This window comes from Ptychodera flava, chromosome 4 (assembly GCF_041260155.1).
Source record: "Ptychodera flava strain L36383 chromosome 4, AS_Pfla_20210202, whole genome shotgun sequence".
Taxonomy (NCBI): Eukaryota; Metazoa; Hemichordata; class Enteropneusta; family Ptychoderidae; genus Ptychodera; species Ptychodera flava.
This window is the reverse complement of record NC_091931.1, coordinates 18941414-18962767: the sequence shown is the minus strand read 5'-3', so window position 1 is coordinate 18962767 and position 21354 is coordinate 18941414. Positions and strand designations below refer to the sequence as shown.

At 37.6% G+C, this 21354-nt stretch overlaps 1 protein-coding gene across 2 annotated transcripts; it reads right to left on the bottom strand.

Moving 5' to 3' along the window:
• Positions 1 to 1192: 1192 nt before the first annotated feature.
• LOC139131098 (TNF receptor-associated factor 2-like) lies at positions 1193 to 17183 on the bottom strand. 2 transcript variants are annotated; one of them, XM_070697048.1, is made up of 13 exons: positions 16816 to 17183; positions 12308 to 12447; positions 11721 to 11860; positions 10988 to 11127; positions 10396 to 10535; positions 9823 to 9962; positions 9237 to 9375; positions 7674 to 7901; positions 7134 to 7205; positions 6822 to 6920; positions 6333 to 6575; positions 5847 to 5933; positions 1193 to 4421 (listed from the first exon to the last, which is right to left on the bottom strand). In XM_070697048.1, exons 8-13 carry the CDS (start codon positions 7695 to 7697, stop codon positions 3405 to 3407), a joined length of 1542 nt encoding a protein of 513 aa, XP_070553149.1. In that variant the 5' UTR covers positions 7698 to 7901; positions 9237 to 9375; positions 9823 to 9962; positions 10396 to 10535; positions 10988 to 11127; positions 11721 to 11860; positions 12308 to 12447; positions 16816 to 17183; the 3' UTR covers positions 1193 to 3404. The 2 variants fall into 2 exon arrangements, with proteins under 2 accessions (XP_070553149.1, XP_070553151.1); XM_070697050.1 differs by lacking the exons at positions 9237 to 9375; positions 9823 to 9962; positions 10396 to 10535.
• Positions 17184 to 21354: the final 4171 nt, after the last annotated feature.

Here is a 21354-nt window from a genome sequence, read left to right as displayed (position 1 = left end):
GGAGTTTACCTTGTCAATCGACTAGTCTGAGTCGTTTCCTTAAACATTAACGCGATTTTGTGTCAAAAATTCGGCAGTTTCGAGTCATCTTTAAAGGCTTGTACTTGATCTTCGCCAAAAAACCTCTATAACAGTTCAATATTTCAGTTTTGCCATTCTAATTACTGGTTACCAAGTGTCTGAGCCATGAATCAGCATACGATGATTTGAAAATGTGACAGGAGATTTGCACAGTGACCTTCAGAAAAACACGGAAAATGATGGCTTAACAATCAAGGCAGTCGAGTCTACTTGATCGATTGTCCTAGACACTTACTCTACTCTGGGCATTTTTTAAAGTTGAAAACTTGCAAAACATCGAGAATTTCATAAATCTAATTTAGGAATATTAATGCGGCCGGCAGAAGATATTGTACACTATGTATATGGGATGTGTCAGTGACGCTGACCGGCGAATCAAACTTACTGTTTATCGGATAAACCGTGTCCGACTAAGGATCTCATGCCAGTCAAGATTTCAACTTTTATGACAATTCTATAAATACGACGAACACTTCCCAGTACTTGGAATACCGCGATGGCAACCATGTGGGCGTTGAGACCTCTATTATCTCCTGATTGCCGACCAAAACTGCCCCTGTTTTTGGGCTAACCGGATTGCAAATGTACGTTATTTTTTAGTTTGGTACGAGGCTGAAACAACAATAGAAAAGTATCGGAAACGGTAGACAATGACCTGTTTGGAAATTGTATTGTACAAAAACCGTCGAAGAAAATACAGATTAAAAATCGCAAAAAAACACACAATACGAACATAAAGACACATTTTAACATCATCACAAAAACAAAGTGCTAAAAGCTAAAAGATTGATCTTGTAGAATGTAATGACTCACTTAGAAATAATTAGAAATACAGGACGATAATTTTCAATATTCATCTATAAAAGTGTTTCTAATGAGATAAAATATTCTTCACACATTCAGTTGGCGTCTAAATTGAATGCATTGAAACGAGTCTACATGATTCGTATGCGTCAAATTCGATTCAATAGAACTTTATTCATCCCAAATACTGGCAATTAAAAAGTGTGCCTCGAATACAATACACCAAAATACTAAAAATGTACAAAAAAGTCATAGACAGAACAAAACCAAAAATAATCACACAAAACAGTTTACCAATCATAGCCGCACAGCGGTGGGAATGAATGACAACTTGCGCCCATTTGACCTGCGAGCCCGGCATCTAAAACGCAGACCAAAGGGAAGTATGCTTAACTCTGACGACAAGATATGATTACTAGCTAAAAGAATCGAGCAGGCTTTCCTAAGTATTTGCTGATTATAAAATGATAACAGACTTCTCTGGGTATTCCGATTAATTTCGAGCTAATGGACACAATTCTATCAAGTGAACTTTTGTTTTTGACTGTCAGATTTTGAAACCAGATGAATGAGAATGAAATAACGCTAAAAGGATAAGATTTCTCTATCAACCATGGGTGAACGCAGTTTCCTTAAAAATACGATCGTTGCCCTTAATTTCTTCAAGATAATAGAATCGATGTTTAAATTACATTTTAATATGTTTTTAAGTAATAAACCAAGGTAAGAAAATTAGTGACCATTTCAACTTCTTTATCTTGAATAATGGTCGTCGGAGGTTGCGTATTTGCTTCCTAAAATCGATTATCATATCCTTAGGTTTCTTAATATTGAAATTGGGATAGAAGTTATCACACCACTCAACAAACTCGTCAAAAGCGGGACCATGATGACATTCTGATCCCTGTAGAAGTGAAAGCAGAGCAATGTCGTCGGCAAACTTTACGAGATTTTAGCCTTGCGACGGAATCGGCTTATTCTCAAAGTTGTAGACTCACACAATGATACTATTCTAACCTTTGTAAGAGTTGGTAAATCTTTCCATATTGAAAGTATTATTTCAGTAGATAAATGTACTAAGGAATAGTTATTCTATGTAACAACAGGTACCCCGACACTTAAACAAATTAAAACTACTTTATATATGTGAAATACCGACACTACAAATAAAAGTTAAATATCTTGAGAGCCTTGACGGAATCGGCGCACTACCAATCTCTGCATGAAGCCATCCATTAATGTAAAACGCATTCAAATAGAACTCTACAATCCATAATAATAACAAATTCGCCACGTCTCTCGCGTACAATTCACCCGTTAGACTCAAAACACAGGTACACTACCTTACCTTTACGAGTACAAAGACAACTTACATGCCGCCTATTTTGTTCGAGGGTTCAGGAACCGGAAACCCTGAATCGCTGTCAATGTGTGCGCCCGATATACCGTATGGAGGGGAGGGGGAGAGAGAGTCAACAGTTGCGCGGGCTTTAGAATCCACAGCCAAATGTCCATTAATTTTTAGAAATATTATCGGTGAATTAATAAAATTAACAAACAAATAAATAATTAGAAAAAATATCAATATTTTTGACTGATAAATTTTGATTCGTCTGTACAATTTCAAAAATGACTTAGAGTGGCACAACTGAAGGTCTGACCGAAGAAATAAATTTTTACATGGTAACTGAGAAGTTCAAGCGAGGAAGGCGTAGCTCTGGTGTTTGAATAGAATTAACACCAAACAAAATAATACAAGTAAAAACACATACAGTTTCTGACATTCCACGGTGTACTACTTGCTTCCAATATGTCACTTGCACTTATGTGTCATTGTACCAATATGTAGTGGAGACAACAACGCTAGCTATGCTATAGCTGCTAGTGAGCTCTACGTCAGGGCAGCAGCGGGTTGTACGGCAGTGTTGACGATGCGCCATGAGCTGTAAACGTATAAATCTATTCTCATCTTTAGGTAGCAAAACATTATACAGACTGTAAATATTATGCATGCACTTTATTAGTTGGCTATGTGATAGCGATGTACTCAAAGATATTCATGTATTTTTGCTATTTTTCTGTGAAATTTCTTCGTCAATTCGCATAGTCGTCCCAATTCGACGGCGTACCGAGTAACCATTGAGCTATCTCAATGATGCGGAAACAGAATACGGCGATCCGAGCCGAATCATTTTCTTTTTCCATATCAATTTTTTGACACTATTGTGCTGCATTTATGCATTTATTCTACTGCAGTAGTACAAATTATAAGCTTACAATCTGTAATGAATAATAAAATAATATTTCTTTAATTCGGTTGCATGTTACAGACCGCTGTGACACTGACGACTGTGGTACAGGCAGACGGCAACACTAAAATAGAAACATTATATGTTGCGTGTGCCACACGAACGGTTGATGTAACGCGTAGCCAAACGGACTCAAACGTGTACGCCAACGACCCAACGTGGATATCTCAGCGTCCACGTTCACGTAAAACGTGTAGCCACACCTGTCTATTAACCTAGGTCAGACGTGTCTACTATGATTTTCAAAAATGCTACATCGTCCTTTACGTAAGCATGGCGGGGACTATCGATCTGAGATAATGGCATGAATAATGGACAACCACTGGCAATGTTCATGTCATTTTTAGGTCTTTGAAAAGAACTGGACGTAGGATCAGGTCTGAATGCATCAATTACGTGTTCTCTGTTGTTCTGGTCCAGCCACATGAAGGTGACCTTCTGTCTGAATGGCCAGCGAAGAAGAGCATCAAAGGGTCCCTTCATGATGACAAAGAACAGTGACACGTGATTACCCTTCCCCATCCCATCTCCATTCAGGTATATCCGGACACACATTTTATAACCATGTCGACTTGGAAAGAAACATGGTGAATAGATTGATGTTGCTCTGCCGCTTCTAGCCTCATTTAATTTTCTTGTGAAATCACTGATTTTCCAAACTAAAATTCCGTCATACGAAGTCATCTCAAGAGATTGAATACGTAAATCTTGCTCAGCAAGAGCAACATCCTTCAATGCGATAATTCTATCCTGAGCTTTTATTTTCCTTTCTAATGAATCTAAGAGTTCCCTATCTTGTCTTCTTTGTCTCTCAAAAGTTTGCAATTGCTGTGTGTCTCTTTCTAGCTGTCCGTTAAGCACTGCTGTTATACCTTCATAAGTTGACATTTGTGTCTCCAGTACAGAAATTTTATTTTCAGTCTCAGACAATCTACTTTTATGCATTTTAAACTCTGATTCGAATTCTTGATGGTTTGTTTTCGACTTCAAATCAGAGTTATTGACTTGTACTTTTCGGAATTCGTCCTGGAGAGAGTGAAGAGCTGTTTGAAGATTGGTCAATTCTATGTCGTGTTTTGTCATCAGCTCTTTGGTGGCATCTATGGTGAGCTGGTCTCTCTTTGCCTGCTCAATGACAGGTTGCATACTCACGACAGACTCGCAAAGCATCTCCTGGTGTTTCTCAATATATTCTTTACCGTGTCTTCCTTTGTCATCCGATGGTATCTGCGTTAAAATAAGTTTTTAACATGTACAGTTGGCGACTGACCGAATAGCTTGAAAGTTGCCAGTGGAACACTTAATGGGGTGACGTGCAACATCCACGTAAAATGGTGATTGGTGGTGCATGAAGTTGACCTTTCTCTCGCTGTGTCACGTGTTTTTGTTTCATTACAGACATACCGATACAGTGGATCTCCAGAGTTGTTAGGCTTACAGCAAGATGCGCATATAGATGTTTAGCTGGACCGCCGCCATGTTACAGGAACGATGGGAAATAATGGATGATGCAGTGATGCCAGGACAAACCATAGTTAAGCAGAAGTTATTGGCAGGAAGTAAGTTACCGACAGGATACATAAGCCACAGAACCAAACTACAGAACCAACATGGGAGAAAGTGCCAAAAAAATCACAAGAAGGAGCGCAAAATCAAAGGGCTAGTGGACAGTGCATGCAAGGACAGTGAACCAGTACTGTAACTGCTTAACCTAAAAATCACACCATGTCTATTAAACAGTAATGCACCTGAGCGACAGAGTTCAATTGATAGCGCAAGATATTTCAATACTTAACCAAAGATATAAAGCTGTATTTAGATGACGTATCGCAGACATACTTATAAGATTTTACCGTATTTCAATGATAGAAATGACGCCATGGCAATGAGTGCACACATTGTGCGATTGAGATTATAAGAAGACTATAATATTTTTACTTTCTCGTGCTGACCAATATTCTTCAAAGTAGCACCAATCACATTTACTGATTCTAGAGTTTTTGTTTTAATTCTTTTGTATAACTTTATATACTTTGTTCAGTTGCAGCCGCTGATTACTGAATAACGTGTTTTCGAATGCAATGTTTATGAGGTTGATTTGTTTGTGAGTCTTTGTTTATGAGTGTTAGTGATGTATATGTTTTATCATTTTACCAAAATATAACCACTCTTGGGCTGCGGCCGTCTTGAATTTGCAGAAAAAATCCGTGTTTTCGGAAAAAAGTCGACAAACTGGTCCGCTTTCATGTAGACCGTCATAACGAGGCCAACAACCCGAAGAAAAACAAATATGACGCAATCACGATGATGCTATTTCGCGATTCGAGTAACAAAAATGACGTTTACACGAAGTCGAGATGTTTTAGACGACGCATGCCATGACACAGTTAACATTATAGCTTATTTAGGCCTACAGATTATTGTTTAATCCAGTAATATGAGCAGTTATACATCATTAAAGTAGGTACGCAATTGCTGTGAAATTGACTGAGCTTTGCTTGGAGTAAGTCTGTGAAATACTCGAGATACGCCTCCTTGGCGCAGAGATGAAAACAGGGTTGAAGATTTAAAATAAAGTGCAAAGTACATGAGTGAGCATGGCGGTAATTGTAGGACGACATGTTTTGCAGTGTGATAAAATGCGACCCTTACCAGTAGAGTACAACCGACTGCTTTGAACTTGCACGCTTCTGGCCTGTTTGGACAATTTCCGGTTTCTGGGTGCTGATGTACTTTTAACTGCACAAAAGTAAAAAGTAAAACACATGCATCAAAACTCCTTGACAACAGATAAGGACGCTGAATTATCCATTGGGTAGGAGATTGTTGAGAGAAGGCTAGTGTACGAGCGCCCTCATGCGACAGATCTTCTCGCATAATCTCAGTAATATGCTTATGCTAAGACGAACAATAAACCATTAAATCTATATTTTGACAGATTTCGACTCAGTGTGACTTATTGTAAGAAAGAATCTAAAGTTGGAGTGAACTAAGTGAAAAGTACAGAATGGTGTGTGTTACAATTTTATCTTTTCTGTTCTGTTTTAGTGCAGTTATAGTGACATTAATGAAAGGAAATTTGCTGTTATACTCCTAGGTATTTACAGATGAGTTACAACAAACTGATCCATTCTTCACCTGTTTTCTCGGTAGTGCAATATTTCTACAGAATTGACACTCGCTGGAAATCTCTTCGCATTCATCGAAGTGTTGTCGCAATATCTTCCACGGATATTCCTCTTTACAGTGTTGGCAGGTAACCATTCTCATGGGACACTCTCTCTCCAAATGTGCAGACAAATCCTTCCGTTTAATCAAGGCACCGCAGCCTTCTTTATGTAGACACTGTATAAGTTCAAAGCTACAGGCTTCTACATGTTGCTGATATTATGAAAGAAGGTTGGAGGTACGGTTAGTCGGCAAGAGGAATGAAATTCTATACTGTACTCCACATTAATCTTCGCTCATCAATGTGGTGTTATTTTAATCAAACGCTGTTCATACTACTTCTAACGATCACTGATTTATTTAGATTCCACACAACTTTTTTAACTCAAATATTGCGTTACGCGCCCGCATAAAGAGAAAGAAGAACCGACCAATAACAAGTGTCTATCTACAACTTACCTGATAGCCTTTAAAAGGTCCATTCCACTCGCAGCCATCATTCAGACACTGCACGGAACAGCCGCTTAAATCTCGCATTATAGCTCTGTCGAGGTACATCTGCAATAACAAATGAGTAATCGGTTCAGAATATATAATTTAAAGTTGTCTCTCAATCATTGTACCACTCATTCATCCGCATTGTCCCACGAAGGACAACGCCGTATTTATTGAACATATCTAAAAAGGTTTTGATGATAAATTTGTATTTGTGATTCTCTTTCAAAATGGTACTGTGAAATGCACATTCAAAAACGTCTTTGGAAAACACACCTCTTCACTCTTAAGGGCTGAATCCGGCACGCCTTCATTCTTACAGCAACACAGTAAACTGGATCCAATTGCCTACAGAGTAAAGTAAAATAATGAAAATGCCATGAAAGTAATATTTCTTTCATTGATCGGGTGTATTCGGTGAAATTCGATATTATTAATGTCAGTGAAAATCAGGAGTTAACATTCTGTGACTTAAATCAGCCAAACATTGTAGCAAACTTTTGTCTGTTAGAGTGTTGTTGATTTTGTACAAGAAAAATAGGCAACTTCATGAAATGTTCAGCTCACGTTATTCAAAAATTAAAAGCTGAATTTGGATTATGGATGTATTTTGTTTCTGTTTCCTGAAGACATTACATTTTTTTCATTCAAAATGGAAAAGCCGTCTTCATGTTGTAGTCAAGATTATTTTACAGAGAATTTGAGTAATAGGTTTGAAAAGCAGGTGCTAAAAATTGCGATGGAAAAAGAGACAAAGATGAGCTTCTTTTGCATCAATATAGTTTAATTTTCAACATTAAATGTAGAGATGCTTACCCATTGATAAGTCGTTGAAAACATGACTTGCAATAGCGATGGCCACAGAAGGTTTGAATGGGATCTCTGATTACAAGTTGACACTCCAGGCAAATATATTTGTCTCCAAGAGACGACTTGAATATTGATAATGGGTAACCCGCCGCCATGTTGAAAGATCCTTACAATTGTGTGTTTTGGTCAGCCTGTCAGTGAAGTTCTGACCATTCCCAGGTGCGCGGGCTTTTACTGTAGGATGTAAAATTTAATATAAAATGCTGAAATATCAAATTAAGCTTATTCAAAATAATGGCATATCATGTAACATCACAACTTACACGTTACCGTAACCACGTTTACTGCTACTTGCATTTGAGCATTAGTGCGCAGGCTTACATGTACACGTATCCTTTTTAAAGTCTTGCCTCCTATATATATGTAATATGCCTTGCAAATAGTTCAAAGATATGGATTACATAACTCATATATCTAAATTATTCAAAACAATACCCATTATCCGGTAATCGAAGTTTCTTGAATGGAAAATCTCTACGACGAATAGTTTGTCCTTCAGAAGTACAGTTAACCACATCGAATGGTTTCAATAATTGTAATGATGGTACATGAATTTCATGTCACAGTTGCAGAAGTAATCGCTATGGTAACCAAACGAAACCCTGTATGTACCTGAAAGTAGCATTTAGCTTTTCCGTTTTGCTCCGATATCTATAAAACATCTCACCATGTTACAGTATTCTCTGATGTGACCGTTATTAATCATGCTTAAAAATCAGGGAAAAGGCCGACAATATGATTTTTGTGAATAAAATTGTGAAGTATTGACTGATGACTTGCAGTCGTTGGTAAACATTTACGAAAAGAATAAACATTTCAATAGAAGGGCTATCATAAGGCCCCCCGGGGGGTAACTCCCAGAGATGGCTATACGGGGAGGGTCCGCGCGAAAGGGGTCGTTTTTTTGCACTGTTTGGTATCAGAAAGGGTATACTTTTCACGAGGTGTTGGTATAGAAAAGGGTCCGGTTTTAAACACAAACTGACATTTGTTAAAAAATCATGCTGTCAACACTGGAAACCCATGTATCTACATTTTGGATGACTTGGTGCAGCGGAAAACGTCCAAAACGTCAAGTTGGACAAGAGACAGTCACTAATAATATTGATCATATTGCTGATGGTGCCTGGGGTGATGATGGTATCATCCGGTTGACAGTGCCTCCATCAACACACAATGACAGTGGAAGTGGACTGAGACGATCACACAGATTAAGAACAGTCCGACTGTTCTTAGACTGATTAGATTATTATATTGTATGGTATCAGAAAGGGTAGGTTTTTTTGCTCAAAACTGGTATCACAACAGTTTGGGTTTCCATGTTCGTGAGGAGCCCCCTCGTACTATTAGCCATGGAGTTACCCCCCCCCCCCCGATAAGGCCTGAGCATGTATGTGATTAGGTTTTTATGTCAAATAGATATCAGCACATTTTAAATTTAAATAATACATAGCAAGGAGGAAACGATTAATACAACCAGAAATGTACAGATAAATACACAGTGCTTACCTGTCAGGCTAGATTCTCTTACTTGATAAGTTGCAAAGGAGTTGATTTACAGCTTGTCAAGTATAAAGAAGATAGTAGGGTGTCCGATGTAAGTCACTCAGCTATCCTCAGGAGAATCTGCCTCAACCAGTGCAGATCTCTGCTTAAATAGAAAGAGAATAAAATTACGGTGAACCCAGTCATAATTACAACCTTAAGCTTCAGCGTGTTTTGTATATATTATAAGCTAAGTGCGCAATGATGCTGACAGGTGTGCTTGTAAATGTAAAATTAGGCAAATAAATACAGAAGTATAATGACTGGTATGTTATGCATAGATGCGTTACTTAGGCGACCGAACCGATTGAAACGATAATAGGATTAGATTGTGAATGAATGCAACCTGGTATATTCTTATTGAACTATGGTAGTGACCAGACAATGTAAAAACAGTTGGCCACTTAGTCCATTATCATAAGGCCAAAGAATGTGTGTGATTAGGTTTTTATGTCGAATAGATATCAGCACATTTTAAATCTAAACTGTACAAGACAAAGAGGAAACGATATAGACAACCAGAAAGTACAAAAAAATATACAGTGCTTACCTGTCAGGCTAGATTCTCTTACTTAATAAGTTGCAAAGGGAGTTGATTTACAGCTTGTCAAGTATAAAGAAGATAGTAGGGTGTCGGATGTCAGTCACTCAGCTATCCTCAAGAGAATCTGCCCCAACCAGTGCAGATCTCTGCTTAAATAGAAAGAGAAAGAATTACATTACATCCAGTCATAGTCATGTTACGACCTTCAGGGATTTTGTATACATTTGAAGCCAAATCGTGCAATGATTCTGGCATATGTCATTGTCAATGTTGAATTCGGTAAATAAATACAGTTTTGCAAATACTGGTGAGTTATGCGTAGATACGGTTACTTAGGCGACCGTACCGATCGGAAACATTACTAGGTGCAGATTGAGAACAAATGTAACCTTGTATTTTCTTATTGAACTATGGTAGTGACCAGACAATGTAAAAACAGTTGGCTACTCAGTCGACTATCATTAGGCCTAAACATGTACGTTATGTCAAATAGATATCAGCACATTTTAAATCTAAAAAGTACATGGCAAGGAGGAAACGATATAGACAACCATAAAGTACAAAATATACAGTGCTTACCTGTCAGGCTAGATTCTCTTACTTGATAAGTTGCTAAGGGAGTTGATTTACAGCTTGTCAAGTATAAAGAAGATAGTAGGGTGTCCGATGTAAGTCACTCAGCTATTCTCAGGAGAATCTGCCCCAACCAGTGCAGATCTCTGCTTAAATAGAAAGAGACTGAATAAAATTACGGTGAACCCAGTCATAATTACAACCTTAAGCTTCAGCGTGTTTTGTATATATTATAAGCTAAGTGGCACAATGATGCTGACAGGTGTGCTTGTAAATGTAAAATTAGGCAAATAAATACAGAAGTATAATGACTGGTATGTTATGCATAGATGCGGTTACTTAGGCGACCGAACCGATTGAAACGATAATAGGATTAGATTGTGAATGAATGCAACCTGGTATATTCTTATTGAACTATGGTAGTGGCCAGACAATGTAAAAACAGTTGGCCACTTAGTCCACTATCATAAGGCCAAAGAATGTGTGTGATTAGGTTTTTATGTCGAATAGATATCAGCACATTTTAAATCTAAACTGTACAAGACAAAGAGGAAACGATATAGACAACCAGAAAGTACAAAAAATATACAGTGCTTACCTGTCAGGCTAGATTCTCTTACTTGATAAGTTGCAAAGGGAGTTGATTTACAGCTTGTCAAGTATAAAGAAGATAGTAGGGTGTCCGATGTAAGTCACTCAGCTATTCTCAGGAGAATCTGCCCCAACCAGTGCAGATCTCTGCTTAAATAGAAAGAGAATAAAATTACGTTGAATCCAGTCATAGTTACAACCTTCAGCGTATTTTGTATACATTATAAGCTAAGTGGCGCAATGATGCTGACAGGTGTGCTTGTAAATGACAAAATGTTAAATTCGTCAAACAAATACAGATAATAATGACTGGTATGTTATGCATAGATGCGGCTACTTAAGGGCGCCCATCTCAATCCCATGTTCTCGCATTAGCGAATATGTCAACAGCCCATAAACAGTTTGTCATTCTTTTGTTTTCCATTGAATATTTCATAAAGTGAATAATATTTATATTAGATAAATCTGATAATTGAGTGGGGGCTTTAAGCGACAGGACCGATCGGAAACAATACTAGGATTAGATTGCGAACGAATGCAACCTTGTATATTCTTATTGACCTATGGTAGTGACCAGACAATGTAAAAACAGTTGGCTACTCGACTAACATAAGGCCTAAACATGTGTGTGATTAGGTTTTTATGTCAAATAAATATCAGCACATTTTAAATCTAAATAGAACATGGCTTGGATGAAACGATATAGACAACCAGAAAGTACAAAAATACACAGTGGTTACCTGTCAGGCTAGATTCTCATACTTGATAAGTTGCTAAGGGAGTTGATTTACAGCTTGTCAAGTATAAAGAAGATAGTAGGGTGTCCGATTTAAGTCACTCAGCTATCCTCAGGAGAATCTGCCTCAACCAGTGCAGATCTCTGCTTAAATAGAAAGAGAATAAATTACGGTGAACCCAGTCATAATTACAACCTTAAGCTTCAGCGTGTTTTGTATATATTATAAGCTAAGTGGCGCAATGATGCTGACAGGTGTGCTTGTAAATGTAAAATTAGGCAAATAAATACAGAAGTATAATGACTGGTATGTTATGCATAGATGCGGTTACTTAGGCGACCGAACCGATTGAAACGATAATAGGATTAGATTGTGAATGAATGCAACCTGGTATATTCTTATTGAACTATGGTAGTGACCAGACAATGTAAAAACAGTTGGCCACTTAGTCCACTATCATAAGGCCAAAGAATGTGTGTGATTAGGTTTTTATGTCGAATAGATATCAGCACATTTTAAATCTAAACTGTACAAGACAAAGAGGAAACAATATAGACAACCAGAAAGTACAAAAAATATACAGTGCTTACCTGTCAGGCTAGATTCTCTTACTTGATAAGTTGCAAAGGGAGTTGATTTACAGCTTGTCAAGTATAAAGAAGATAGTAGGGTGTCGGATGTCAGTCACTCAGCTATCCTCAAGAGAATCTGCCCCAACCAGTGCAGATCTCTGCTTAAATAGAAAGAGAAAAAATTACATTAAATCCAGTCGTAGTCATGTTACGACCTTCAGGGATTTTGTATACATTTGAAGCCAAATCGTGCAATGATTCTGGCATATGTCATTGTCAATGTTGAATTCGGTAAATAAATACAGTTGTGCAAATACTGGTAAGTTATGCGTAGATACGGTTACTTAGGCGACCGTACCGATCGGAAACATTACTAGGTGCAGATTGAGAACAAATGTAACCTTTTATTTTCTTATTGAAGTATTGTAGTAACCAGACAATGTAAAAATAGCTGGCTACTCAGTCGACTAACTTCAAGAATGGTAATCAATACCTCATTCACGACGGTACAAACATGGGACGTCTCAACGTGCACCGCCAACTATATTCCAATTTCTCTTTCCAGGTTCTACAAACACCACTTTTCATCATCTCTGGCCTATTATTTTCGTCAGAATGCATGATGGTGAATAATTAGTCATATTACTTGGAACAGAGCACCAAGTGGTGGTAATTGGTTAGGTAACCAGATTGATTGCTGTCACCCGTAGCGACTGTAGACTGAAAGATTCAATTGTGTGCAGGCGCTGAAGGTATGCGACCTCTGACCCTGGATAGGTCGCGTTCGAAGCGCCTAAAAGATATCGAAAGTTTCAGTATGCCAGGTGGCAGTAGCCACAACTATTATAATTATTTGTCGGTTTTAGTAAAGAAGGATGAATTTACTTGCACATCTATCGCGAGATCTATGACCCTGTTTATAGTATGATAACTATCCACTCATACTGTAACAATATGTATTTCAATAGGATCACTTGGCGTTGTCAAGTAACTGTTTGTTCTGCTGGCCAACAGATATTCTTTCAACTGTTAAACATTGCATTTCATTTTTAACCCGAGCTGGAAACAGGTGATTTCTAAACAATGTAGCTATTGATAGGAAAGAAAACCATTTGCAGTCTTTATTTACTATTTTGTAACAGGGCATATTTTAAACTTAGAAGGTCGTAAGTACATGTTGGTCGACGACGTGTTGTAAAGATGCCTTCTGACACTGTTTCACCGAAAAGTTTTCGTGACACTATTGTCATTTGCAAACATAGGGGGTTAATAATTTGACGTCCGCTTGTTCCCATACTCACAAAATAAGTATTTGTTTTGGTGTTTAAGCGCTCTCGAGTTCAAAAGGTGTATATGTAACCAGGCATACAGCATTGTAACAGATTGCTGACCTGAATAATGTCGTACTGTCGTACTGCCTGTCTCTGTCAACAGCTTCTTTGTACTTTAGTTTTAGTGCCTTTATCTTGCGGTGGCACTGATTAGCTGTCCTGTTTAAACCCTATTGTACAGCCCTTTCAGAATTTTTTTTGTAGACGAGGCTGTCTCTACTGGTTCCGTTCAGCATTCCCTTATAATTTCATCCTCCCAGACTGCGATATAAAGAAGACTAATCTCATTTTAAGACCAATTATTGCAATGAGCTGTAGTGCTCTATTCAGCAACCATGGCGAAAGGAAATTGTGAATGTTGGTTATTGTTTGTTATATGTTACAAATACCTGTCACGTGAGGGCGTTGAAGACTGCCCTGAAGCGGCTCAGACCATAGGGAACAGATGAAAGGACCCTGGGGTGGGGAGGAGGTTTTTTGTGCAACGGTTTACTTTATTTGATTTTATTAATTTTGACTGTGATATTTCAAATAAAGAGTTCAACTCTACACCGTCTGATTGCATTACATATTACCGACAAGTCCTTATCTCCTCTCCAACTTGTGTATACACCACTGTAATTGCTCCGAAAACATTGCCAACTTGCTAATCCGCTGTCCGTATCAGCGGATTAAGTGATTGAGTCAACACCACAGCCGTCCCACACGCATTAAAATAAGGACGGCTGTGGTGTTGACTCAATCACTTAATCCGCTGATACGGACAGCGGATTAGCAAGTTGGCAATGTTTTCGTAGCAATTACAGTGGTGTATACAAAAGTTGGAGAGGAGATAAGGACTTGTCGGTAATATATAAAGCAGTCAGACGGTGTAGAGTTAAACTCTTTATTTGAAATATCACAGTCAAAATTGATAAAATCAAATAAGGGGACTTTTTAATGCGAGTGGGACGGCTGTGGTGTTGACTCAATCACTTAATCCGCTGATACGGACAGCGGATTAGCAAGTTGGCAATGTTTTCGTAGCAATTACAGTGGTGTATACAAAAGTTGGAGAGGAGATAAGGACTTGTCGGTAATATATAAAGCAGTCAGACGGTGTAGAGTTAAACTCTTTATTTGAAATATCACAGTCAAAATTAATAAAATCAAATAAGGTGAACCGTTGCACAAAAAATCTCCTCCCCACCCCAGGGTCCTTTCATCTGTTCCCTGTGCTCAGACCGTCCACACATCGAGTTGCGGATAGAGTTAATCCCCACTCAGACTCAGGTCTTTCCGGTTAAACAGCCTCAAAGTGAAACGTTTCAGAAGCACCTGGCAGCGTCCACGCGAAACTTTTTATGTCAGCATTGGAGCAGAGGCATTTTAATGGCTTGTGTGTGAACGGCACTTTGATACTACACTTGATTTACAAAATATGTTTATTTTCGTTTTACTCTTGAAATAAACAATATTGATGTTATCCAAAATATAATTGGCACAATGACATTGAAGCCCCAATATCTGCGAATTATATGAAATTTTTCATGATTTTATTTTCAAACCAACGTTGGTTGGTGTAAATGTGCTCACTGAAGGACAATCATTTATAGACGTATCACTGCTGCCTGATGTGGACCAAGACTGCATATTTTAAAAGATATAAACGGGTGCCGCACCCGTAAAATGGCGCCCCATAGAAAAGTACAAAAATGCAGTATTTCGTGCACATACACATTGTAATCATCCAAGAAACAAGCATGATGCCATTTACTTGAATGCACCCACATGATGGCCGACAGTATGTTGTCGTAATCTTTATTTTCTCTGTCACATGATTGTGTTTTTGAAAATGGCGGGAAATCTAAAATGATGGTAAAACGTTTGAATTTACATGCCACTTTAGACACTTATGACAGTGTTATACACCTTTTCAGTCTTTAATAGGTCTTATTCAAAGAAAACTCTTGGAAAACTCAGGATATTTTGAGATCGGTTTATTACACCTTTGCAGCTATTCGGGCTTTGAGATATATGTAGCTATTGCTCGTTCTTATATAGTAGTAGTTATACCTATTGTGACAGTGGCATACTTGAACATAGAATTCTAACGTTCCTTAGTAATTCTGTGAATTGTTACATTAAGGTAACAGTGAAGTTTGAAACTTTAACAAATTTTTGTGGAAAGAAATTGTCGCCGACAGGCGGCGCTATACAAAGTAAATCACAAAATTCTTTCATCAATATGGCTTATCCCTAACAGCTGGCCCTAGAGATAGTTTTCATACTATCAACGCCACGTTGTTCCTTTATACCTGAAACCCGACTACGTAGAGACATCGCTTGATACTCTAGGTATCTATTCACGATTATGATTTTACAGAAGAAAGAATTCCATCAAATAATGATGTATGTATATGTGTCATAAACTGAAAGAAAAACATGATTTTCGGAAATTCCCGACTTTGTTCCACGTATGCTTGTTCTCTGAGCAATCACCGTGACGGCATAGACTGTACACGGGTGACCTCATGTAGCGCTGTTTTGAATTCCCCTCATTTACAACATGCCACGTCAAGCCAGTTGAGGGAAATACCATTGTTGTTCTGTGACACACTTCTTTATTTCTAGGCACCTTTGGGACCATTGCCAAATTTTTGGAGACGCTCGATACTTTGCATTTGCTGTTAATATTTCAACGGCGACATTTACGGATAGGTACCGTCACAAATCGATAAGTCATACCTGCCTAACAAAACACACTGGCCACGTAATTACAGAAATTCCTCCAGTTTGTGGCCGTGCCATTATTCTAATTTGCCTCTAAAATACATTACATGCCTGTAAATGCTGATTTTTGTGCCCACTGTTAATTTGTAGTAAAAACCGGATTTTCCTATTCCGTTGCCTTCAGACCGTTTGTGGGTTTGAGAGATGCTACATCATGAACGTTGAAATAATATCATATGTTCAATGTGAAAGAATTTTTAGAAAATGTTTCTTCTGAAAGAGTTCTTCTTCATTAGCCTTACAAATCTGTCTGGTCATGCAACGAAAATAGCAGAGTGCTTGGTTGTGAGCTGTTCCTATAAACTGAGTAGTAAGTAGTAACATGGCGGCGTGGCAGCAGCCCTGTCCTTATAAGGAAGTAATTCGACGTTATGTCGGCTATGGTTATAATATAATATCTCTCTCAAGACAAAACTCACATACCTGTTACAAAATGTTCGGCTTCTCCATCATGAAGATTTTGTGTTCTGTGTTGTGTAGATTCTAAAGCGTCACTGCTTTATATAGAGTAGAGAGATCATGTCGTCACTGCTAGGCCGCTAATGACTTGCCTGACGTGGTAACCACGTGACAGTCACGTCACGGTAATTTCTATTTTTGAGTCAGTAGTCACCCATTGTAGTCATGCAACTCTCACCCCCAGGTGATGCACACGATTATCCAGTATTTTGGTCTCATATATTTTCTACGTTTACGAATTTCCTGGCATTGCTAAAACTATAAAATAATAGCAATAACCTACCTCCTTCCGGCCCATAACAGACTCAAACAAACTGGCATAATACTCGGTCAGCTTCGCTTCGTACATTAAGTTGATGTACAAAGTTTCATTATGGTCCAGGAGGAGGTAAATTATTGGGTAATTAGGGTACACAATATCTATACTCCCTTTTGGAAGACCATTTAGAATGAATGCACTCCATTCTCCGTTTTCAATCTCTGATAATCTCTTGTTTTCCGATAAAGACGTATTTGTTTACAATGGTCTCCTCTCCTTGATCACATGACCACACACTATTATTCTCATTCCACAAGTATTGTTTAATGTGCCTGCCTTACGTGTCGATTTAATCAGAGTATTAAAAGGATCTGTCGACATCAAACGATATATTAATGCATTTGCCGATCGATTGATAGTGGGAAAAGTATGAACATAAACGAACAATGGTCACTTGTCATTAGAACTATTTTGTATAGTGTTATAGCAATGTTGTCAGAAATTTGTAGAAATCTTGCAAGTTCTTAAATCGGTTCATCTTAAATGCAATCAATGGATTTTTGGATTCATTAGTCTAATCCGACTTGAGTTAATCCAACGGGTCAATGAAACCCACTGAAAAGCACCCAAAATAATGATCATGAGAGAGTATGCAAATTGTGAATTCCTGGCTACACTTTGCCAAATAGTGAAAAACTGAGCACTGTGATATATAGATGAAAATCTTTTGATAAAAGTACAGACATATATAATCTAGATGCTACTTATAAAAGTTTTACAAAATTGACAATAAAGCTTAAGGGAAGTTAAATATTCCATCACATAAAACATTTCATCTCTGAAATTTGGATGTAATAATGGCAAATTTGGTGAAAAATTACTTTATTCACATTTTTCATTTCAATTATCTTTATTTCAAAATTTTACTAATGTGTTATTGTACGATGGGAGTGTGAACATTTCATGAACTGCATGAACTTGAAATGAATGGTTTTATACATTCATTTCAAGCTATTTCCATGAAAATAGTACTTTTATCCGCGTTTGTAGGAAATCAAGCAAGGTGACCCCATTTTTTTTGTCCTTAATTATTCTAATAGACCAGAGTTGAAAAATCCCCGATGCTAAAATGTACCAATAGCTACAATTTTTCTGATCATATACACTTACGCAAACAATATACTTTTCAGTATTTTTTGTATTAACTCCAGTCTCTTGTTTTACATCTTATTTAATCTTGAAGTATTCAGCCTATGAACACAATAATACATATGTGTTATGTACACGTACATTGCAATCAGTTGTATTTCATATACAGTAAAATGTCAATATAGAGACTGCTGCATATTAATACTCCGGCTGTGCAAATAAGTTTAAAGCATTTCAACACCATTTTAAAGAATTAACTACACAAAAATGATGCTGATAAACAATACAATGTTGAAAAATCAACACCTATATCTTTGTTGCACTCGATGGACAAAATATTTATTGTAAAATGAAAAATACAGACAGCCATATAAGAATAGAAGTAAACTGTACCGTTAAAATCAAGGAGATGCATTCTTTTTGTGTGCCATAGTCAATATTTTTTGTGAACAGTGGATTTATTGTTCCTTTTGGCCACAGTCTATTAACAGCTGTCAAGTACAGTCTTCTTGTCTTCCATGTGTTGCTCTCCGGCCTGATCATGTGTACAAGTATGATTCATTGTCATGAGCGCCAAATGAACTAAACTTTTCTTCAACTACATAAGAGTCAAACCTATCACTGTCACTGTCACTTCCGTACGCAATGACAGTGAGTAACACTGCTCGTAGGCAGTAGTGAGACAGTAGCTGTATTAACCTTCATAATTTTGACAATATTTTGTTCAGTTTATACAACTGCATTCTTGCTCTACTCCCCACAGCATGTTGAAGTGTACGGCATTCAGCTTGCCAACACAGATTGTGTACTGTGCATTTGTGTCATTGACAAATGACTTTTGAGTCCTGACTCTATAATTCAATTATTACCAATAGTGTTGATATATACGGGCTTTATCGACATACTGAATGTTGTGTGTTTCAGCATGCTGTAGGGAGACAGCAAGATACTATATTTGATACATTGCATAAAAATTTGAAAAATTCTCAACAGCTGCACTTCTGCAACGTTACAAGGTCTACTTGCTATTTTTCTTATGAAAATACAATAGCATTCATACAATTTTAGAATTGTTTGAAAAATGTGAAAATGTAAATAATAAATATAGGGAACCAAAACATTTTCAAGTCTCCTTACACCTAGAGCAAAAATTTCAAGTCCCCGCTCTACTATCCTAAAAATTTTCAAATCCCAACCCTGATATTCTCCAGCCCCGGCCCCCAACCTCCAGTATTTGTGAATGCAGCGTAACCACTGAAAATTCATGAAATTGTTTCGGAAAGTGTATATATATAGTATGGCTCATGAACTCAAAAAATCTCTAAGTAGAGCTCTTCCCTTTCGATAACTATTGGTCGTCCGCATTAGCCACCTTTGCACGCTGCTTTTTAGCCTGTTGATAAAAAAGTAATGAATATAGATCAATTTCTTTATTTCTTCATTCATATCAGCAACTTTTAATGTCAAACTTTTGTGGAATTGACACGTAAAAATTAAAAGTGCCCCATTACCTCCCTTAAAATGTGGGCGTATAACGACACTCTCCAATCGAAACTCACTCGAAGAATGGGACTTTTGATTCTGTGACATCAGAAGTTCAGGAAAATGACTCGATTATAGCAAGGTTTTCAGGGTTACATTTTCATTTTCCGTGAATTAGTGTGTTTTGCCATGCTATGAATGCCCACAATTGTCCAATTTATATACGAATTATAGTTATTGTGTAAAGCTCTGCTTTGATTTTAGAGACAGTTATGATGTCTGATAAAAAAAGGAACATTATCGAAGACGTCAATTTGAGTCTCGCATGCCAAGGAATGATATCTTGCCAAGATTGCGCTTCCGGAATTGAATGGCCGTGGCTTCTTGTTAGCTTTCTCGTAATTCCGTAACGCCTTTAATGTATGTTTGTAAGGTGATAATATTTCTCTCACTTATTTGATATAAACAATTCTTTATATAGAGAAGAGTCAAAGTGAAACTTCATCTGTTACATTGCAAAAACCCTAATTATTCATTTGTATACCTCATTTACCGAGAGATTGTGCATTATTTTCAGTGGCATTCCCTAATTCAAAGTCATCGATGTGATCGGTAAGTTGTACCCGTTGCAAATTGTTGTAGACACAGTGACCTGGCACAGATCCAGCCAATCATCAGCCTACGTGCAACAAACACAATAAAAGGTGGTTTGTAAGAGCAACGGTTGACCTTTGAACCCTTCAATGAGAAGGTGGGTTTTTGATTTGTTCAGCACTCCGGAATTTCCAACTTTGTATTATTAGTGTACTCAATACAGCAGTATAACCATTTTAGTACTGCATGGGTTTCGAAACGTGTCCAGCATGGCTTCGGAATTCTGAGGATGAGATAACAAAACCAGCATTATGGCGATGGTCTATTTCTGATGTTTGTCATATATATGTTTTAGTATAAAGTTGATCGTGAACTTTGTTCTTCTGCATATAGGATGTTCGTGTTTATTGAAAGTGCCGGTTGTAAAAGTGATATATTTGGCTCTTTGACCTTAAACTTACTTGACAACGTTCAAACACACTCACCTGCCATCAACTTGGCCTGGAACTCCTAGCCTTTTGACTCACCTTTCATGTTCATGCAATGTTTGTAAAGTTATTAGTCTATTTTAGCTGTGGGGATGTATATTTTCCATCTTTAGGGGCTTTTAAAAAGGACTTAGAGGTTTATGATATGAAACATTTACAATCGATTTTTGTGATTTCCCGCCATGAGAAGGTGCACTTTTACCCAAGTAAGAGTATACATGTCGACTCGCTGACTCGACTTGAAACGCCGTCGCTTTTTGATAAATTAAGTTGGCGTCAACCTACATGTAGCTTACTCTGTGGTTCTTCATGGTAGTGTTGAACGATTTAATTTTGATTTGGTGATCGGCACTAGTGTAGTAACAAGACAGCGCTCTTAGTGAACCAGATCACAAGTTTGAGTTACAAACTCACGATTAGGCATAATATCTCTCACGGACACATAGGAGCATTGCCATTTTACGCGCACCGTAAATAGATCTAATGTTTGCCTATTAAACATTGTGTATTCAGTGATGTGCCTGACCTACG